Source organism: Melanaphis sacchari, unplaced genomic scaffold (genome assembly GCF_002803265.2).
Source record: "Melanaphis sacchari strain LSU unplaced genomic scaffold, SCAv2.0 Contig54_pilon_pilon, whole genome shotgun sequence".
In the NCBI taxonomy this organism is placed as follows: Eukaryota; Metazoa; Arthropoda; class Insecta; order Hemiptera; family Aphididae; genus Melanaphis; species Melanaphis sacchari.
In genome coordinates, this window is record NW_020271380.1 from 121,726 (window position 1) to 136,812 (window position 15,087).

Consider the following 15,087-nt stretch of genomic DNA (forward strand, 5'->3'; position numbering starts at 1 on the left):
TATTAATATTATAACAGGTATATATATTCTTATAAAATAAAGTGTTTTAAACACTTAAACACCTATGACATAGTACACACGTACCTATGTATAAATTATAATTAAGTATGGATAAATTCTAGGGCTGTCCCCTTAGCTTTACTGTAAATCCCTCTGCTTCGTTAATTTGACTTATTAGTTATTCGTAAAAGTGGGAGGCGTTAGTTGACAAATACAACGGATTACAAGCCACTCATATCATATAAATATTATATCTAAAATCGTAAACAAATCGCCGTCATAAGTATATATCGTATCACCGACGATACGCGTTCAACAGTTGCGTGTGGTGTTATGGACAGCTGATGTGCGTCCGTCTGTTAATATTTTTCCGAATACACTACACTATCGAAAATTAGGTATCTACTAACAGCAGAGAGGCTTTAAATTATAAGTACAAGTATATACGTGTGACTTGTACCTACAGACTACGATTGTCAATACAATTTTCCTTCGTTTCCCTCCTTACTAAATTTCATGGACACTTACGTCAAATGTCTGGCATATTCTCGTGATCCCGCCAGCGGTGACGTCCCGACGATGGTGTGCGAGTCCGAAAATTATGCGAGCGCGGACGACATTATATGCCGCGTTAGCAGCCATAGCGACCGCGAGTCGTACAGCCCAACTAAAGCGAAATTACGAACTGCGTCTTCCCGCCGCCTGTGCGAGACGCATAGTTGGTCCCGCCCCCTCCCCCTGTGTAAACATCACCGCCATGAACGGTCCGCGTGCGCGTGATAGTATGGTCAGTTGCCGTTGCGAGTTTGTCGACCGTTGTCGTGGTTGTCGTGATAAAACCATAATCGTCAGTGCAGCCGTGACCCAGGACATCGCGCGGTCAATTGTACATGCACTGTTTCAACAAACAGCTGATTCGACGTTCGACTTTTTCGCGATATTATGATCAATGATATTGATAGCAGCTAGCCGTACGACATACGTCGTCTTGACTTAATTTTGAGTTTTGATATATTTTCGTTCGTGTTTTGTCACTGTTTTTCACACGTTCCCAATCCGTACGAATAAATCGTAAGTACAATAAATTTATATTAAGTACCGTAATAAACCATACAGCGTACTTATATTTTTGCTCTATTACGCTTCGTTGTGTGTACTACGAGATCTACGAAAACGGGTGATGAGTCTTGACGACCTAGACAATCTCGTCAGAAGGTCTCGGTCGTCGAATGTCTTCTCCAATTTTTATATTAAAAATTATTTTTCTTTTTATTGAAATCCATAATTGTACAGAATGCGATCTTCATATTATTAACCTTATTAAGTTGATATTTCTATCATCCAGTAAACAGTATACTATTTATAAGTTATGATATTTGGCTAATATCATAAATATTTTTATTTTTTTTTTTAACAACAATAATGTATATTAATTCATATTTGTTAATTCCAGAATATGGGTGGAGATTTAGGAAATCTTAAAAGTGACATCCGTGGAGTAATTACTACCAAATTGTCTCCATTTGAGCAAAAAGCATTCAAAGGAATTATTTCTCACGGAGTTCCCAATTCCATTAAAAGGGTAGCCTCTAATTTGCCATACATAGTTCCACCAATGATTGTTGGTTATCTCGTCTACGATTGGGCTGTTCATGCACATCATGAAAGTTTGAGGAAGAATCCTGCTGACTTTGCCAACGATAAATAACTTTTTTTTTAAATTCTATTGTAAAAGTTAATCATCTTAAATTGTTAGGTATAGAAAAAAATTTATTTGTCAATCGTGATTATTTATAAAGCAACAGTAAAAATGTAATTTAAATGTTTTTATTTGTTATATAGCTAATATAAACTAAATCATTAAATGAATGAAAAAGCACATAATTTTTATTTATTTATATTATACTTAGAAGTTAAAATTATAATTATTGTTAAATCTACAAACAATAATTATATGTATAGTAAATACTCAGCATAAATACTGGGTTATTCAAAACAATTCATCTCATTTCAAATGATTAAATATTTTTAGTGTTCAGGTTTAATATAATATATGATACATTAAATAAAAAAATAATATTTTAATTCATGTAATGGTACCAATAAATAAATGTTCTCTTTGGCTTCCTTTAATCACACAAATAACTAGTTAGAACTCTAATTCACTCCGTACTTATCTGTTATAAATTACTGCTCTAATTTATAACTCTTTTAGGTTGATTATAATAATGATAAATGTACCTAAAGTATCTTTAACATATTCCTATAATACGTAGTCAAATGGCGTAAGATCAGGTGATCCAAGTCAGGTACAAAGTATTGAATGATACATTTTGAAAAGTCCTGCATTGCAGAATTTTTATGTTTTAATATTGTATTTATAAATATATTTTGAAGTTTAAATTGAGATCTTTCAGATGCTATGGAATATTTTTGATAAATAAAAGTTGATAAAAATATACTCTACAGTTATACACTATATTAATAATTCAAAGCTAACATTTTTTCTAATTTGTTCAACTCGTAAGTAAAGCTAATGTAGAAAAATATAATACGAGTTTAAATTCAAAAGTTATTGTTCTTTCTTTTTGATTTGGAAAAATTATTATTATAAGTCAAATAAAAAAAAAAAATAACTGAATCAGTAAAAAGTTAAAAATTAGTTATATGTACTTACCAATGCAAATATAGCAGTTTTAAATTAAAATTAAATTTAAAGGTGTCAGATCATTGTGATACATCCTATGTCCTTATACCTATAGTATATACTACCTACACAGTATATTTACATTATACGTATATAAAATTAAACAGCATAGTAAAATTTATTGTTATACAAACATTCTGTATTTTAAATTATATAATTCAATTTTTGCCTCATCAGAAAAATTAGGAAACCATTTTTTGTGGATTATTCTCATATAGTATTATTAATTATTTTATTCAATGAATACTTGGGTGAAGCTATAAACATATTTAGTAGAATTTAGCTCTCCTTTCATAAGTTATAATCTAGTTGTATCTATCATATAATTATAATTTTAACATTTTTAAATACAATTGGACATTTATTTATGAATCAGATTTATAGTATATACTAAAAAAATATAAATATTTTAAAATATTAAGCTAGGCAATTTTAATGAAATTTCGGAAAGAATTAAAATGTTTAATCTCAAAATAAATACATTATTTAAATACTATTTTGAAGTATTTTGAAAGTAGTTTCATGTTAGTACTAGCAATGGTTATTGTATAATAATGAGATTATATTAAAAAATAATTTTGCGCAATACAAATGTACAAGTACATTATTTATATAAAATTTACCAATTGTTTACACTAACTATACAGAACTCAACAGGAAAATTATGTTGTACCATTTTTATTTTTTTATATCAATACTCAATAATTTTTAATTAAAAAAATAATTTAAACTATCTTAAGTTATTAAAAAATAAAATAATGCTATCCTTATGTATGGAACATTACTGTGATACACATCTTTAAAAAAAATGTAATCTCATTGTATAGATCCTTTATTCCAAACTATTAAGGTTTCTTGCTCTCATTCATAAAATTTTAATTTTCTTAAAATTTAAATAGTATATCTAAACATTTTATATTTAAAAAACTTCCATTACCTACATTTCATAACTCATATTTCAAATTTATTTACATTCCTACATTTTTAATAATTAACTATTAAAACATTACCAATTATCTAAGTAGGTATCTAGATACTAATACAAAACCTATAACTGTACACAAATCTTAAAAAGTGAAAATATAAATAAATAAATACTAAAATAGGTAATTCTAAGTTTGAATAATTTGTCTAGGCAATACATTATTTTATACATAAGTTGATTGATAAATATTCTGCATATTATGTAGGTATGAGCATGTACGAGTACCTACACAAATTACTTTACGTTAAAGGTATAGATTGTATATATATTTTTTATTAAACTCTGTAAGTTTTTTATGAAAGCTTGATTGAGTTTTTGGTTTATGTTCCAAATGTAATATGCTATAAGCTCATATCTCATTTTATTTTTTTATATTCTTAAACATTTACCTGTTAACTGTACAATATAATACAGGTAAATTATTGATTTCTTACATTTTAAAAGTTAGCAATCAGTATCTACTTGTATATTATTATCATATCAATAAATATTTTACTACAAGAACTTCAACAGAGAAAAAATAGTAAGTAAAAAAATTTCTATTCTATAGATTAGGAAAGAGGTAGATGTGTATTTGTTATAAATTATAATATATTAAGCTTAACACATACATAATTATGATATCAAGATAATTGTATTTGTTTGTATACTAAAATAATATAAACTATATTGGCCTAGTACACTATATGCTATAATTATTTCTGTTGCTATGGGTGAAAAAAATCAATAATAATAGACAACATATAAGAATTTTGTTTTTCAAAAGTAATATTTATATATAACTGTAAACTATACATAACTATTAATATTTTATTATATTATTAAATCTTATGTTTATTGCATAACTGTAATATAACTGTAGTTGGACATTTTGTAATCATATCCAATGAATAAAGATCAGAGTGAGTCAGTTTTACGTTCTAATGATGGTCCATATTCCGAGTATGTGTAAATTATCACATGCAAGTATAACTGATATGTAAATTGTTATTATTTATTCTCTGCTTAGAGAAATTATTGGGCAGTACACTATGGAATTACCTGTATTTAGTAATAAAAAAATAACCAGTACTCAGAACCAACAACGTAAAAAGAAAAAAGTTTTAAAACCAATACGTATGCATACATTGTCGGCCACCAGAAGAAGACAATGTAAGTTAATTATTTAACTTTAGTTGTAATATTTGTAAAAATTATTCAGTAATATTTTAATAGGTGTATCAAATTCACCATATCTAACTACTTATACTAGCAATACTGGAGTCAGATCAAATTCATCAAATGTCAATAATTTACTTATTAACGACCATATATTACGGATCAAAAAATTAGAGAATGAATTGATTGAAGCACACATGAAAACACGTGTGAGTTAATTTGAAATATAACCACAGTTAAATCAATAATTAATATTTATGTAAATAATTTAGGAATTAATTGTAGAAAACCGTTTATTGAAAACATTGGGAAAACGACACGAAAATGCATTATCTATGTATGAAGGTAAACAAGCCAAGCTTCCACAGACAATTAAATCATATGAAGAGGAAATACGCACATTAAAAAGCCAAATACGTCATATTAAAATTTCATTTAAAGAAATGGAAAATAGATACAAGTCACAGAATATTGAATTAATAACTTTACAAAAACAGTACAAACACCTTTTAGGTTTATCTCAAAATAAAGAGCTCAGTAAAAAAGAAAATCTATCAGATAAATTAGAAAAAGCACAGAGTACAATAAAAAAACAAGATGAAAAAATTTTGGTAAATCTTTATTTTGTCCAATAATTAATAAATAGTTTAAAATATTTTTTTTTTTAATTTATATTTTAGAATATTATAAAAAAATTAGAACTTCAGAATAAATCTCATAGATATCATATAAATGTAGAAAATAATAAAATCAAAGAATTACAACATGAAGTTAAGCGTTTGGAAGATGAAAACAAAAATCTAAAATCATGTTTAGATAAACTTAAAAATAAAAGTTATAGTTCGAGACAAAGTTTTACAAAAGGCATAACTGAAGATTCAATAAGCATAACATCTCGGTAAGTAAATCTAATATTTTTTGCAAACCTTAATACATTTACAAATTAAATAGTGTATTGAAGCCTATACCAACAATACATGATGGACAAGGTGATATAATAAATGAATCTTTTTACGAAACTAATGGGTCGATATCCCTCAAATCAGAAAAACTTCATGAAGATCAGGAAGAGAATAGTAGATTTTCATTTTCAATGAAAAACAATAAAGAATCATTCATATCATCAACACCAAATAGTATGTCTTGGATGGACAATGATCAGACCAATTCGACAAAAGTAAATACTTAAGAGATACTTAGTTTAACAATCATGGTATCAAAAGAAGGTAACTTATAAAAAAAAAAAAATCATAATAAACAATTTACATATTATGAGTGAAACCACTCAAAAACCATAAATTTAAATGAACTCAAAATTAGCTTTCAAACATTTGTATTATGGGGAAGGGGAAGAATAAGGGACTTATAATAATAATAAAAATATACATTTGATCAAATTTGAAATAGTTCTTTGTAATTTATAAGTTATCTCTCATACAGTGTTAAAGCAAAGTACAGTAAATAAATTTAATATTGATTGAATTTTAGGAAAATCAATCAAAACTATTAAAAACTGTAAAAAATGATATCGAAAATAAAACTAAAAATACAGCTTCAATAAATCAAATACCAAGAACAACCTCTATGTCTAGATCACAAAAAGATATGCTCTTAGCAAAATTAAATCAAGTCAGTGAGGATGAAGACAACTATGAAAACTATTATAAATCTAAACTACTACAACAGCCAATCAATAAGAAATACTCATCGTATGATTCTGATTCTGACAATGTGAGTGATGAATCTTCCAACAGTAATAGTTTGCAGGAATAATGGAGAATTGACTAAATGTTTTACACTTGAATTGTTAATAATAAATAAACTATTTTATGTTTCATACTATTTTACTAAACTTTCTTCGTTTTTAGATGTTTTTACATAGTCTGCCAATAATTTTGTGAATTTTTCTTCTAATTTTCTTATCTCTTCAATACAAGACTGAAACTGAAAGTTCAAGTATTCATGTAAATATATAATAATATATTTCATACCTTTGTGATGAAAAATTATAAAATAGTTATTATAGGTACCTCTCTTTCAGCGGAGTAAAGTTTTTCAGACATACTATTTAATACAGTATTTGCTTCTACAGTATAAGACATAAGCGTATTTGACCTTCCTAACTGTAACGCACAGTCCATAGCACTAACAGAATCCTTTAAATTATGATAAATGATTTGTATTAAATGATAAAAGTATATGAAAATTACAAGTATACTAACCAAATAAAACGATTTTGCATTTGTAATATCATATCGAGACTCCATAAAATCATCTTCTGATTTATCATCGAACAAATCATTGTGTTCCATTAAGTCCATACTTTTAATTAGTTCATTTCTTTTGAGAAAAAAAAAATTAAATAGTGATATTATAATATTAATAATTCTATAATCCAAGGATGGTGACCTAATAGTCCGAGTAACTTTCTATCTAGACCGCACTATGTCTTAAAATTTTGGAATTAAATAAGAATAATTATAAGTGAGAAAAACTTATTCAAGAACATTCCAACCTATAGGACTTCTAAATTTTAAAAACTATCACTTTGATAAGTTTAAGACAAGTTGTATAACGCTGCTATATTACTATAGACCATAGTAAGAGGTACCTACTTATATTTTTGTGATGCTTCATTGAGTGCAACTAGTGCTATTGTAATCATTTGACAAGAACTGTTTACTGATATAGTACATGTTTGTTGTAACAAATATTTGTGGGTCAGTTCTTCAGCTATTTGATTTAATTCTATGACAATTGGTTGTTCAACTTTATCAGGGTTAGAGGCTTTTGTTTGACAATAGGCTACTCCTATAGCTAAACGACGCCAGCCAAGTAATCTGGAACACTTATTCTAATCAAATAATTAATTTATTGAAAACAAAAAATAATAATAATATAATAAATAAAAAAAATTACCATTATAAATGGACTATAAAAAAAATTCAAGACCTATTGATTTGTCAATGTCCTGTGATGCTGGTAAAATTAATTAGATGTACTAACACAATCTAAATAAAAAAATATCTATGGTTAATATCTTAACCATAGATATTTAAACAATAAATTATTTTATATATTTGTGTATTAACATGTAATGTGTCTTGATACAAATTATAATGCATCACAAATCACAATGCCACATTACGAATTTAAATGGCATAATATTTTAAGCATTTTGAATTTTATTTTTTATTTTATTACCAGTTAGTATTTATTACATATATATGAGAATTAATAATTACCTATTCAAAATATTTATGTAACATTTTTGTTGATAATTAATATCACAAAATAACTGGTGTTGCGCGATAAGGCAAATGTGATAAAAATTAAAAAGAAATTCACTCGAACAGCAGCTGATAACCACAACTTAATACTTATAGAGTCAACTATAAAGTATGATATTAAATAGTGAATAGTGAATATTTAATACAGTCCTAAGGCCCTTGAATGAATAAGAAATATATACTATATAGGCTATAAACCTAATAATTATGGCCCTTGCCCCTTACTGCTTACATAGAAGTCAGCGATAGACTCTTTAATATTACTTATATCATATTATATTATTTATATATACTTTTATTTTGTATAAAATACTATTATACATATCTTTGAAGTGTGCTCACGATTTCACATTTCATCGACGGATGCGTTAAGAAAATTCAAAAAAAAATCATTACAAGAGTGTTTAAAATTATGTTATAGTATAATAAACAATAGGCATAATGGGTAGTTCAAGTTAAGAAGAATACAATATTTAGGACCTATAATAAATTAATGGTCTACGGGTATTAAAGGTAGGTTATTAATAATAGAAAAACAGTGTAATAAATTATTTATAAACTTAAATTTAATATAATTACCATATAAACTAATAAATAATTTAATTTGATGCGTTTTTCTAATAATATAGAAGTCTATACTTGTTACTTAAATAGTATGTTGAATTGTTTTTAATTAATGATGTAACGATTAAAAAAAAATACATTTATCAAATTCTTTAAAAAAAAAAAAAAATAAAATAACTAGATATAGTCCTTACTCATACGTCATTTGTAGACCTTAAGTATTGATTGTATGAATAAATTAATAAACTAATTATAAGTTAGGCTATAAATTAAACTGTTTTATATATGTAAAATATTTACCTATAAATAAAGTGGTATATTTTAGAGTTTTACGTGTAATAAAAAATATTTATTTTGCGTGATTTTTTTCAAAAAGTATTATAAAGTTCTTACATTTTTGATATTTGTAAACAAAATTTTACATTTTTATAATTTTATGCAAAATATTTTGTATTTTTTTTTTTTGTAATTTTTTTTTTATTTTTTTTTTTTTACATATTTTATGGTGTTATAATGAATTGAATTCATAGCCCTATACTTATAACTTATAAGCATAAAAAAATAAAGTGATATTATTTTTCGTGGGCGTATAGACTATGGAGTGATGACATACTAGCTATTATAGAACTCTATTCCTGAGAGCTAGGTATTGACCATTTATTTATCAAACGATACTTCTTTACTCATTTCGATCTTTATATAAAAATAATATACACGATATACATAAATATGTTTGTGTGTGTGTGTGTGTATTATGTATAACTGAATGAGGCGATGATTTATATGGTACCTACATAAATAATTTACATCAATGTCTTTCTATTCTAAACGACTAGCGAGTATCGACTATAGTCAATAAAGTTGCGTAGGTACGACGGAAAATGTATTAATTTATCTTAAACAATGCTAAATGAGATTTATTAGTTATCTGAAAAATGTGCAATATCGACTGACTTATATATAGTTATAATAAATAATAAATACATTATAAATATATAATGTAATATTTAATATATAACAACTTATTAAACAGTTAGTCGGTTACACCTATACGGCCAGTTATGTCAATTCGTCTGTTAGAATCGTAAGTGTTTCATCAAGCGTTAATCAAGTTAGTATAATATCCTAGACCAGTGGATCCCAAACTTTTTTGGTTCATGCATCTCCAAAAATAAAAAAAATTTATCGCGCCTCCCTCGAACGAATAAAACAAAAATTGTTGTTAATATATAGTATTGTATTAATACTTATAGTGAATATGTACAATATCAATGTTTACATCGCACCTCCCGGCTCCCCTGTTAAATACTTGTGCCTCACAGTTTGAAAACCGCTGTTCTAGACTACGTACAGTTTTTTCGTTGTAAAAAATTTAATTAAAAACGCCTTTGCATATTTTTAGAACACGTATTATAATTTTTAAGGACATAAATGCATGCGTATTTAAAAATTTTTATAGAGCATGAAATCTTTAGCCCTAATAATAAATAATACATGACGTAAACAAGTATAAAAGTATACTTTTATTCATATATTAAACATAAAAAAACATTACAATATTTTTTTTTTTATTTACTTATTAATATATATATATATATATAAACACATTAAATCTTCACAATAACAAATAGTAATTATATATTAGTAAGTATAAAAATGCATATTGATTTTTTTTTGGCACACGAATATAAGTCTTTTGGCAAATTAATATATTATTATGGGTAGGGTTGCACCTGTACATTGCAACATAGTCAATATACATCGTAAGATTAACTAGATTAAGTAATAGTTTATGCGACCATATAGTTTTGTATATAGTTATTTGGCGTATAAAAATTGAAAAATTTCGTAATAAAATAAAAAAAACAAACGTCAACAACAAAAATAATAAAATGCGTACACATTATACAATATATCAAGAAACAAAAACCGAAACCGAATCCGTAGGTATATTTACCAGATTCGATTACTGTTGCACGCTGCAGGGTATACGGTAATAATTTTGTCTAAATGATGGTACAATAACAATAATGATAATAATAATAATAATAATAATAATAATACACAGATAGAGTTTGCTGAGGGTCGGTAACTGGTAACTACACACGAAAACGTTGTCAACGTCCTTCTGCATTCGCCGGCGACGACGGTCGTGCGCCATCGACGAATGCATCACCACCGCCGACGTCCGCCGATCCATCGCCGACCGGTGCAGCGTTTTCTGACCGACGTTGCAACAGCGGCACGAGCGCCTGTCGTAGCCGTTCTACGACCCGTGGAAGCGCCACGTTCACCAGATCGGCGCGGTCCATGCGGCGGACGGCGTCGTTGGACGTGTCGTCCGGCCGCGCCTGCATTCCCGCGACGCGATCGTCGCCGCCGTTGAGTTCTCTCCGTTCGTACGCCACTATGCGTTCTCGGAGACGGGTGAGCAGCATCAGTTGTTGCTGTTGCTGTTGTTCCGCGCCGTCCGGCTGATCTCGCTGCTGATGACCTTCGCCGTCGTCGTCGTCCGAAATCGACCGCATGCACAGGAGCGGCGGCAACAGGTCGGCGACGCGACCGCGGTCCGTTCCGGCTGCCCGCCTGTGCGGTTCGGGTGAACCGCTCGGCAGGTCAGAGTCCGAGAAGTCGGGCGACGGAATTCTAGGGCCACCGTCGCCTTTTCCCCGATCGCCCGACCGCGTGCCGCGTTGCAGTTTCAGTAGCATGTCGTATAGTCGACCGTTTTCACGCCGCCGAGTGTCCAGTTCGCGACGCAACAGTTGCAACTGGTGTTCGCCACCGCCGCTGTCGCCGTCGCTGCAGCCGTGGTCGAGTGCCTGCACGTTTCCGTCGCCGCACTGGACTTGTGCGTCCGTCACGGACGGCGGCCTCAAGTGATGTGCTGCAGCCGACTCCGCGTCCACGATTCCACTACAACGACCGCAAGTCGAACATCGGCGTGGTGGCCTGCACCGTCGCCTTCTATGCAAACCACCGCCGCCGCTTACGGTCCGACTTTGTGTGGTGTGTGACGTAGCGGCAGTCGTTGTCGCAATAACGCCATCGCTGCAGTTTGAATCGTTTGCTTCGTCTTCGGCAGCAGACTCGGTTGATGACGAGGACGTCGACGTGGAGACTGCGATCGTTTCGCCAACGCTCTTGTTTGGCTGTTTCAGTTGTCGGTGATGTGGTCGACAGTGTCGTTTCCGCGCGCTCGCCGATGACACCGGAGCGCCGATTGCACCTAACCGTACCGGCTCTTCGTCGCCGCTGCAGTCGTTTGAATCCGCGGCCTCCTCTTTCGACGACGACGAAGTGTTCATCTCTACGGAGTCTCCATCGTCGTCTTCTTCGTCGCAGCTGAAGAAAAAGTTCACTTCCGAGTAGTCCGGCAACACTGGCGGCGGCGTCGTGATTGTAACTACTGTTGGTGGTGATTTCCGATGGTTCTGTGCTTCCGGGTCGGCTGTTGATGTTGTTCCAATGGGTGTTTCTGCGGACAACCGTTTTACTAGGATTCCTTTGGTCACCGGCAGCGGAGCAGCCGACGCGGTTTTCGAACTGAACTGCTGCAGACAATGTTGTTGCAGCGGAGCTGCATTTGCTGCCACCACCTCAGTCGGTCTCCTGTCACTTTGCGTGGTAGCGTTCGCCACTTGGGTCACATACCTTTGTTGTTCGAGTTTGCCAATCTGTCGATTCCGGGCCCACAGTTCCGTGTTGACTAGCTGTTGTAGTGACCGCTCCAGCCGCCTGCACCGTCCTCGCAAACGAGACACTTCGGAACCGGCATTTTCGTCGTCCTCGACCGTGGTCTTGAGCGGTGTGGATGACGACGGTGTCTGCAGAGGTGAAGGCGAACGCAGAACGTTCTGTCTCGTCGCCGAGCTCTCCGCAGACACTGCCACCTGCGCTTTGCACGACGTCTCGGAATCCGTCGTTGACGCGTCATGAAATTCATCGTCATCGTCGTCGAGTTCATCAGTCTTTTCTTCTTTCTATACACACGAACAGAAAAATTTTCAAAAATCATGATAAATAAAAATATATAGTATATATATATATATATATATATCATATATATGGTACATCGTAGAATAATGTTTTTATTTTTTACCGGGTCTTCTACGGCGTATTTCTCGATGTGCTTTCGCAGTCGCCGCCACCGTCTTTTGTCATCGGCAGACACGGACACCGCTTTGGCTGACACCGTGGCTGCAAGTAGTGCGAGCAATCTCCGGTTGACCGTTAACAAGTCGTGGATAGTGCGCACGGCCGCTTCAGCGGTCGCCTTGGCCGACGCCGCGTTATTGCGGTCAGTGTCGCTGTGGCCGCTACTGTCGCTGCTGTCATCGGTATCACTATCAGTATTGTTGCTGCGCTTCTCCCGGTCCCGGTCGAGTGCGGCCGCTGAAAGCTTGTCCACCCGTCGCTCGGCGTTGTAGACGCGCAACCGGAGTTGAAAGTTGTCGGTCCGCAGCTGTTCCAATTCGTCGACGAGCTGCGTCGTGTTGTTTATCGTGGTTGCGATAACGTTGCTGTTGTTGTTGTACTCGTCGACAACTTCGTCACCGCAATCGTACGACCGACTGTGCCGGAAGCCCCGGTGCCGCATGGCGCCCGCACTCGTTGCCATCGAAAGTGGCGCAGCTGACGCGGACGGTGGCGATCGCAACACTCCGCTGGTAATGACAGTCCGACGGCATTCCATTTCACGACCACGTTTATTATCGGCTAACATTTAATAATAATTACGATTATAATAAATTACATTACACTTTTATGCAAATCATCAAAACAATTCGAATTGGAAATATAACTTACATAAACACAGATAGGTATATTATATATATAAAATATATTTAAACGATATCAAGTTGACGTTGTATAATGTACGACGTGGTTTTACAATAAAATCACGTATTATAGTTCGACGGATAGCGTCGAGCGGAAACGGAGGCGATAGTGGAAAAGAAACTACAACAAAAATCACTCGTTACAACGTTGTACTACCAACGCACAAAATACTAAATTAATGATGTAATTTGTAATAACATCATTAGCAGGAGCGGTGGTAATAAAACAGTAAAGACGCGCCCGTCCGCGTTCGAGTTCGACCTACGTTTATTATTAGTGCCTACGACGGCGGTGAGCCGACGTGTGCCCGGGAGCAGCCGACTCGCGGACGCGTTTATTTTCGTAGTGTGCTGTGCGTGGTGGCAGTGGCAGTAGTCGACGACAGAAATAGGTAGTTAAAATGTGTATTTAGATTATTACCGATAGCGAAGACCACGACGACGACCACAGATCACATAGTATGAAATGACAACGACAAGCTGCTAAACGTGCGATCCGCGTGCAGAACTTTGCTCTGCGCGGGCGGAGTCTAGGTGATAGATGCGATGCGGGCGATATGGCGGACGGCGATTACGACGAAATCGACAAAATACGATTTTATAATCATAATGTCAATAATTCATTAGTAATAAAATAAAATATTACAAAAAATGTGTGATATTGTGCGATGGTTGTTCACTGCAGCGTGTAATAATACTCGTGATACCTATTATTATCGACTAGATTACTATTATTTGTTCAGCCGTAAATTGTAATCGCGAGATTCCGTTTGAGATTATGATGTTTCATACATTTTTAAAACGTCAAGTATTAAAATAATTTTAACATTAATGCGACGATGGTAACACGCACACGCACGCTAAAGGCGCGCGTGTAAAACTAACGATTATACCGCATAAATGCACAATGTATGGCTATGATGATGATAATATTAATATAGTGGCGGCGGCAGCATCACCGGCCTCTGTAAGTACTACAGCACATGTGTGATCGTATAGTTCCGTACCGCCGAGTAAAGCGGTAGTGTAGCGCCAACAGTGCTGCGCTGGCGCGTATTGATAATATAATAATAATAATAATAATTATTATTATTATTATTATTATTTGAACTATATGCGCGTGCGTAAAAAGAAAAACATGAATTGCCTACCACTCACCTCCGACCTATCACGTCCCTATCTGTAAGTCCCGGACCGTGATCCGCAGCCGCACCCGTTCGACGAAACGACCTGCAGTCAACGAGGATAGAATAACAACGTCACTGACGTCGATCCCGGCATTAACTACCATTACACTTTACAAACAGTGAGAAAGTGAAATAATAATAATAATTAATAATCTTAAAAAACTAGCCAAAACGTAATTACTGCATTCATTGATATATTTAAAAACAAAATACATAGGCAATTTGAAAGTAATTATTGTTTATTTTATATCGATAATGTTGGTTATTACTTATTACTAAAATACATTTTATGGGAATAATGATTCTGTTTTGAAAACCCACTAAATTTGGTTTTTTGTTTTTAATTTGGAGAAAA

The 15,087-nt window shown here is 32.8% G+C and overlaps 5 protein-coding genes across 7 annotated transcripts in view; 2 read left to right on the plus strand and 3 right to left on the minus strand.

Annotated features, from left to right (window-relative positions):
* The window catches only part of LOC112599658 (calcium uniporter protein, mitochondrial), a 68,883-nt gene extending 68,199 nt beyond the window's left edge, over positions 1-684 (minus strand). Inside the window, exon 1 of the mRNA XM_025346654.1 lies at positions 529-684. Within this exon, the coding sequence (XP_025202439.1) occupies positions 529-642 (114 nt within the window). The 5' untranslated portion in view covers positions 643-684. The remainder of the gene's footprint in view (positions 1-528) is intronic.
* A 174-nt stretch (positions 685-858) lies between these two features.
* Positions 859-1,816, plus strand: LOC112599730 (cytochrome b-c1 complex subunit 8). The gene is made up of 2 exons (XM_025346776.1): positions 859-1,071; positions 1,454-1,816. Exon 2 carries the CDS (start codon positions 1,457-1,459, stop codon positions 1,706-1,708), a length of 252 nt encoding a protein of 83 aa, XP_025202561.1. The 5' UTR covers positions 859-1,071; positions 1,454-1,456; the 3' UTR covers positions 1,709-1,816.
* Positions 1,817-4,481: 2,665 nt separating this feature from the next.
* On the plus strand, positions 4,482-6,647 carry LOC112599755 (lebercilin-like). Its single transcript, XM_025346814.1, has 7 exons — positions 4,482-4,634; positions 4,702-4,844; positions 4,908-5,059; positions 5,123-5,461; positions 5,531-5,748; positions 5,802-6,027; positions 6,339-6,647. Exons 1-7 carry the CDS (start codon positions 4,579-4,581, stop codon positions 6,621-6,623), a joined length of 1,419 nt encoding a protein of 472 aa, XP_025202599.1. The 5' UTR covers positions 4,482-4,578; the 3' UTR covers positions 6,624-6,647.
* On the minus strand, positions 6,593-7,905 carry LOC112599754. Its single transcript, XM_025346813.1, has 5 exons — positions 7,770-7,905; positions 7,466-7,704; positions 7,073-7,190; positions 6,881-7,006; positions 6,593-6,794 (listed from the first exon to the last, which is right to left on the minus strand). The coding sequence occupies exons 1-5, from the start codon at positions 7,770-7,772 to the stop codon at positions 6,690-6,692; spliced, it is 591 nt and encodes a 196-aa protein (XP_025202598.1). The 5' UTR covers positions 7,773-7,905; the 3' UTR covers positions 6,593-6,689.
* Positions 7,906-10,311: 2,406 nt separating this feature from the next.
* On the minus strand, positions 10,312-14,512 carry LOC112599693. 3 transcript variants are annotated; one of them, XM_025346714.1, is made up of 4 exons: positions 13,967-14,512; positions 13,514-13,666; positions 12,807-13,423; positions 10,312-12,687 (listed from the first exon to the last, which is right to left on the minus strand). In XM_025346714.1, exons 3-4 carry the CDS (start codon positions 13,398-13,400, stop codon positions 10,822-10,824), a joined length of 2,460 nt encoding a protein of 819 aa, XP_025202499.1. In that variant the 5' UTR covers positions 13,401-13,423; positions 13,514-13,666; positions 13,967-14,512; the 3' UTR covers positions 10,312-10,821. The 3 variants fall into 3 exon arrangements, with proteins under 3 accessions (XP_025202499.1, XP_025202497.1, XP_025202498.1); XM_025346712.1 differs by having other exon boundaries at positions 13,812-14,512; XM_025346713.1 differs by lacking the exon at positions 13,514-13,666.
* Positions 14,513-15,087: the final 575 nt, after the last annotated feature.

Excerpts from the sequence above, each read along its gene's own strand:
- LOC112599693 (XM_025346713.1), bottom strand. The coding sequence starts at position 13,400 with ATGGAATGCCGTCGGACTGTCATTACCAGCGGAGTGTTGCGATCGCCA. Across the intron at positions 12,688-12,806 it reads AATACGCCGTAGAAGACCCG|AAAGAAGAAAAGACTGATGA; the intron begins GTAAAAAATAAA and ends TCGTGTGTATAG.
- LOC112599754 (XM_025346813.1), bottom strand. Across the intron at positions 7,191-7,465 it reads GAAGCATCACAAAAATATAA|AAATGAACTAATTAAAAGTA; the intron begins GTAGGTACCTCT and ends TTTTCTCAAAAG. Across the intron at positions 7,007-7,072 it reads ATGCAAAATCGTTTTATTTG|GATTCTGTTAGTGCTATGGA; the intron begins GTTAGTATACTT and ends CATAATTTAAAG.
- LOC112599730 (XM_025346776.1), top strand. The coding sequence starts at position 1,457 with ATGGGTGGAGATTTAGGAAATCTTAAAAGTGACATCCGTGGAGTAATT.
- LOC112599755 (XM_025346814.1), top strand. The coding sequence starts at position 4,579 with ATGAATAAAGATCAGAGTGAGTCAGTTTTACGTTCTAATGATGGTCCA. Across the intron at positions 5,060-5,122 it reads AAGCACACATGAAAACACGT|GAATTAATTGTAGAAAACCG; the intron begins GTGAGTTAATTT and ends TAAATAATTTAG. Across the intron at positions 6,028-6,338 it reads ATCAGACCAATTCGACAAAA|GAAAATCAATCAAAACTATT; the intron begins GTAAATACTTAA and ends ATTGAATTTTAG.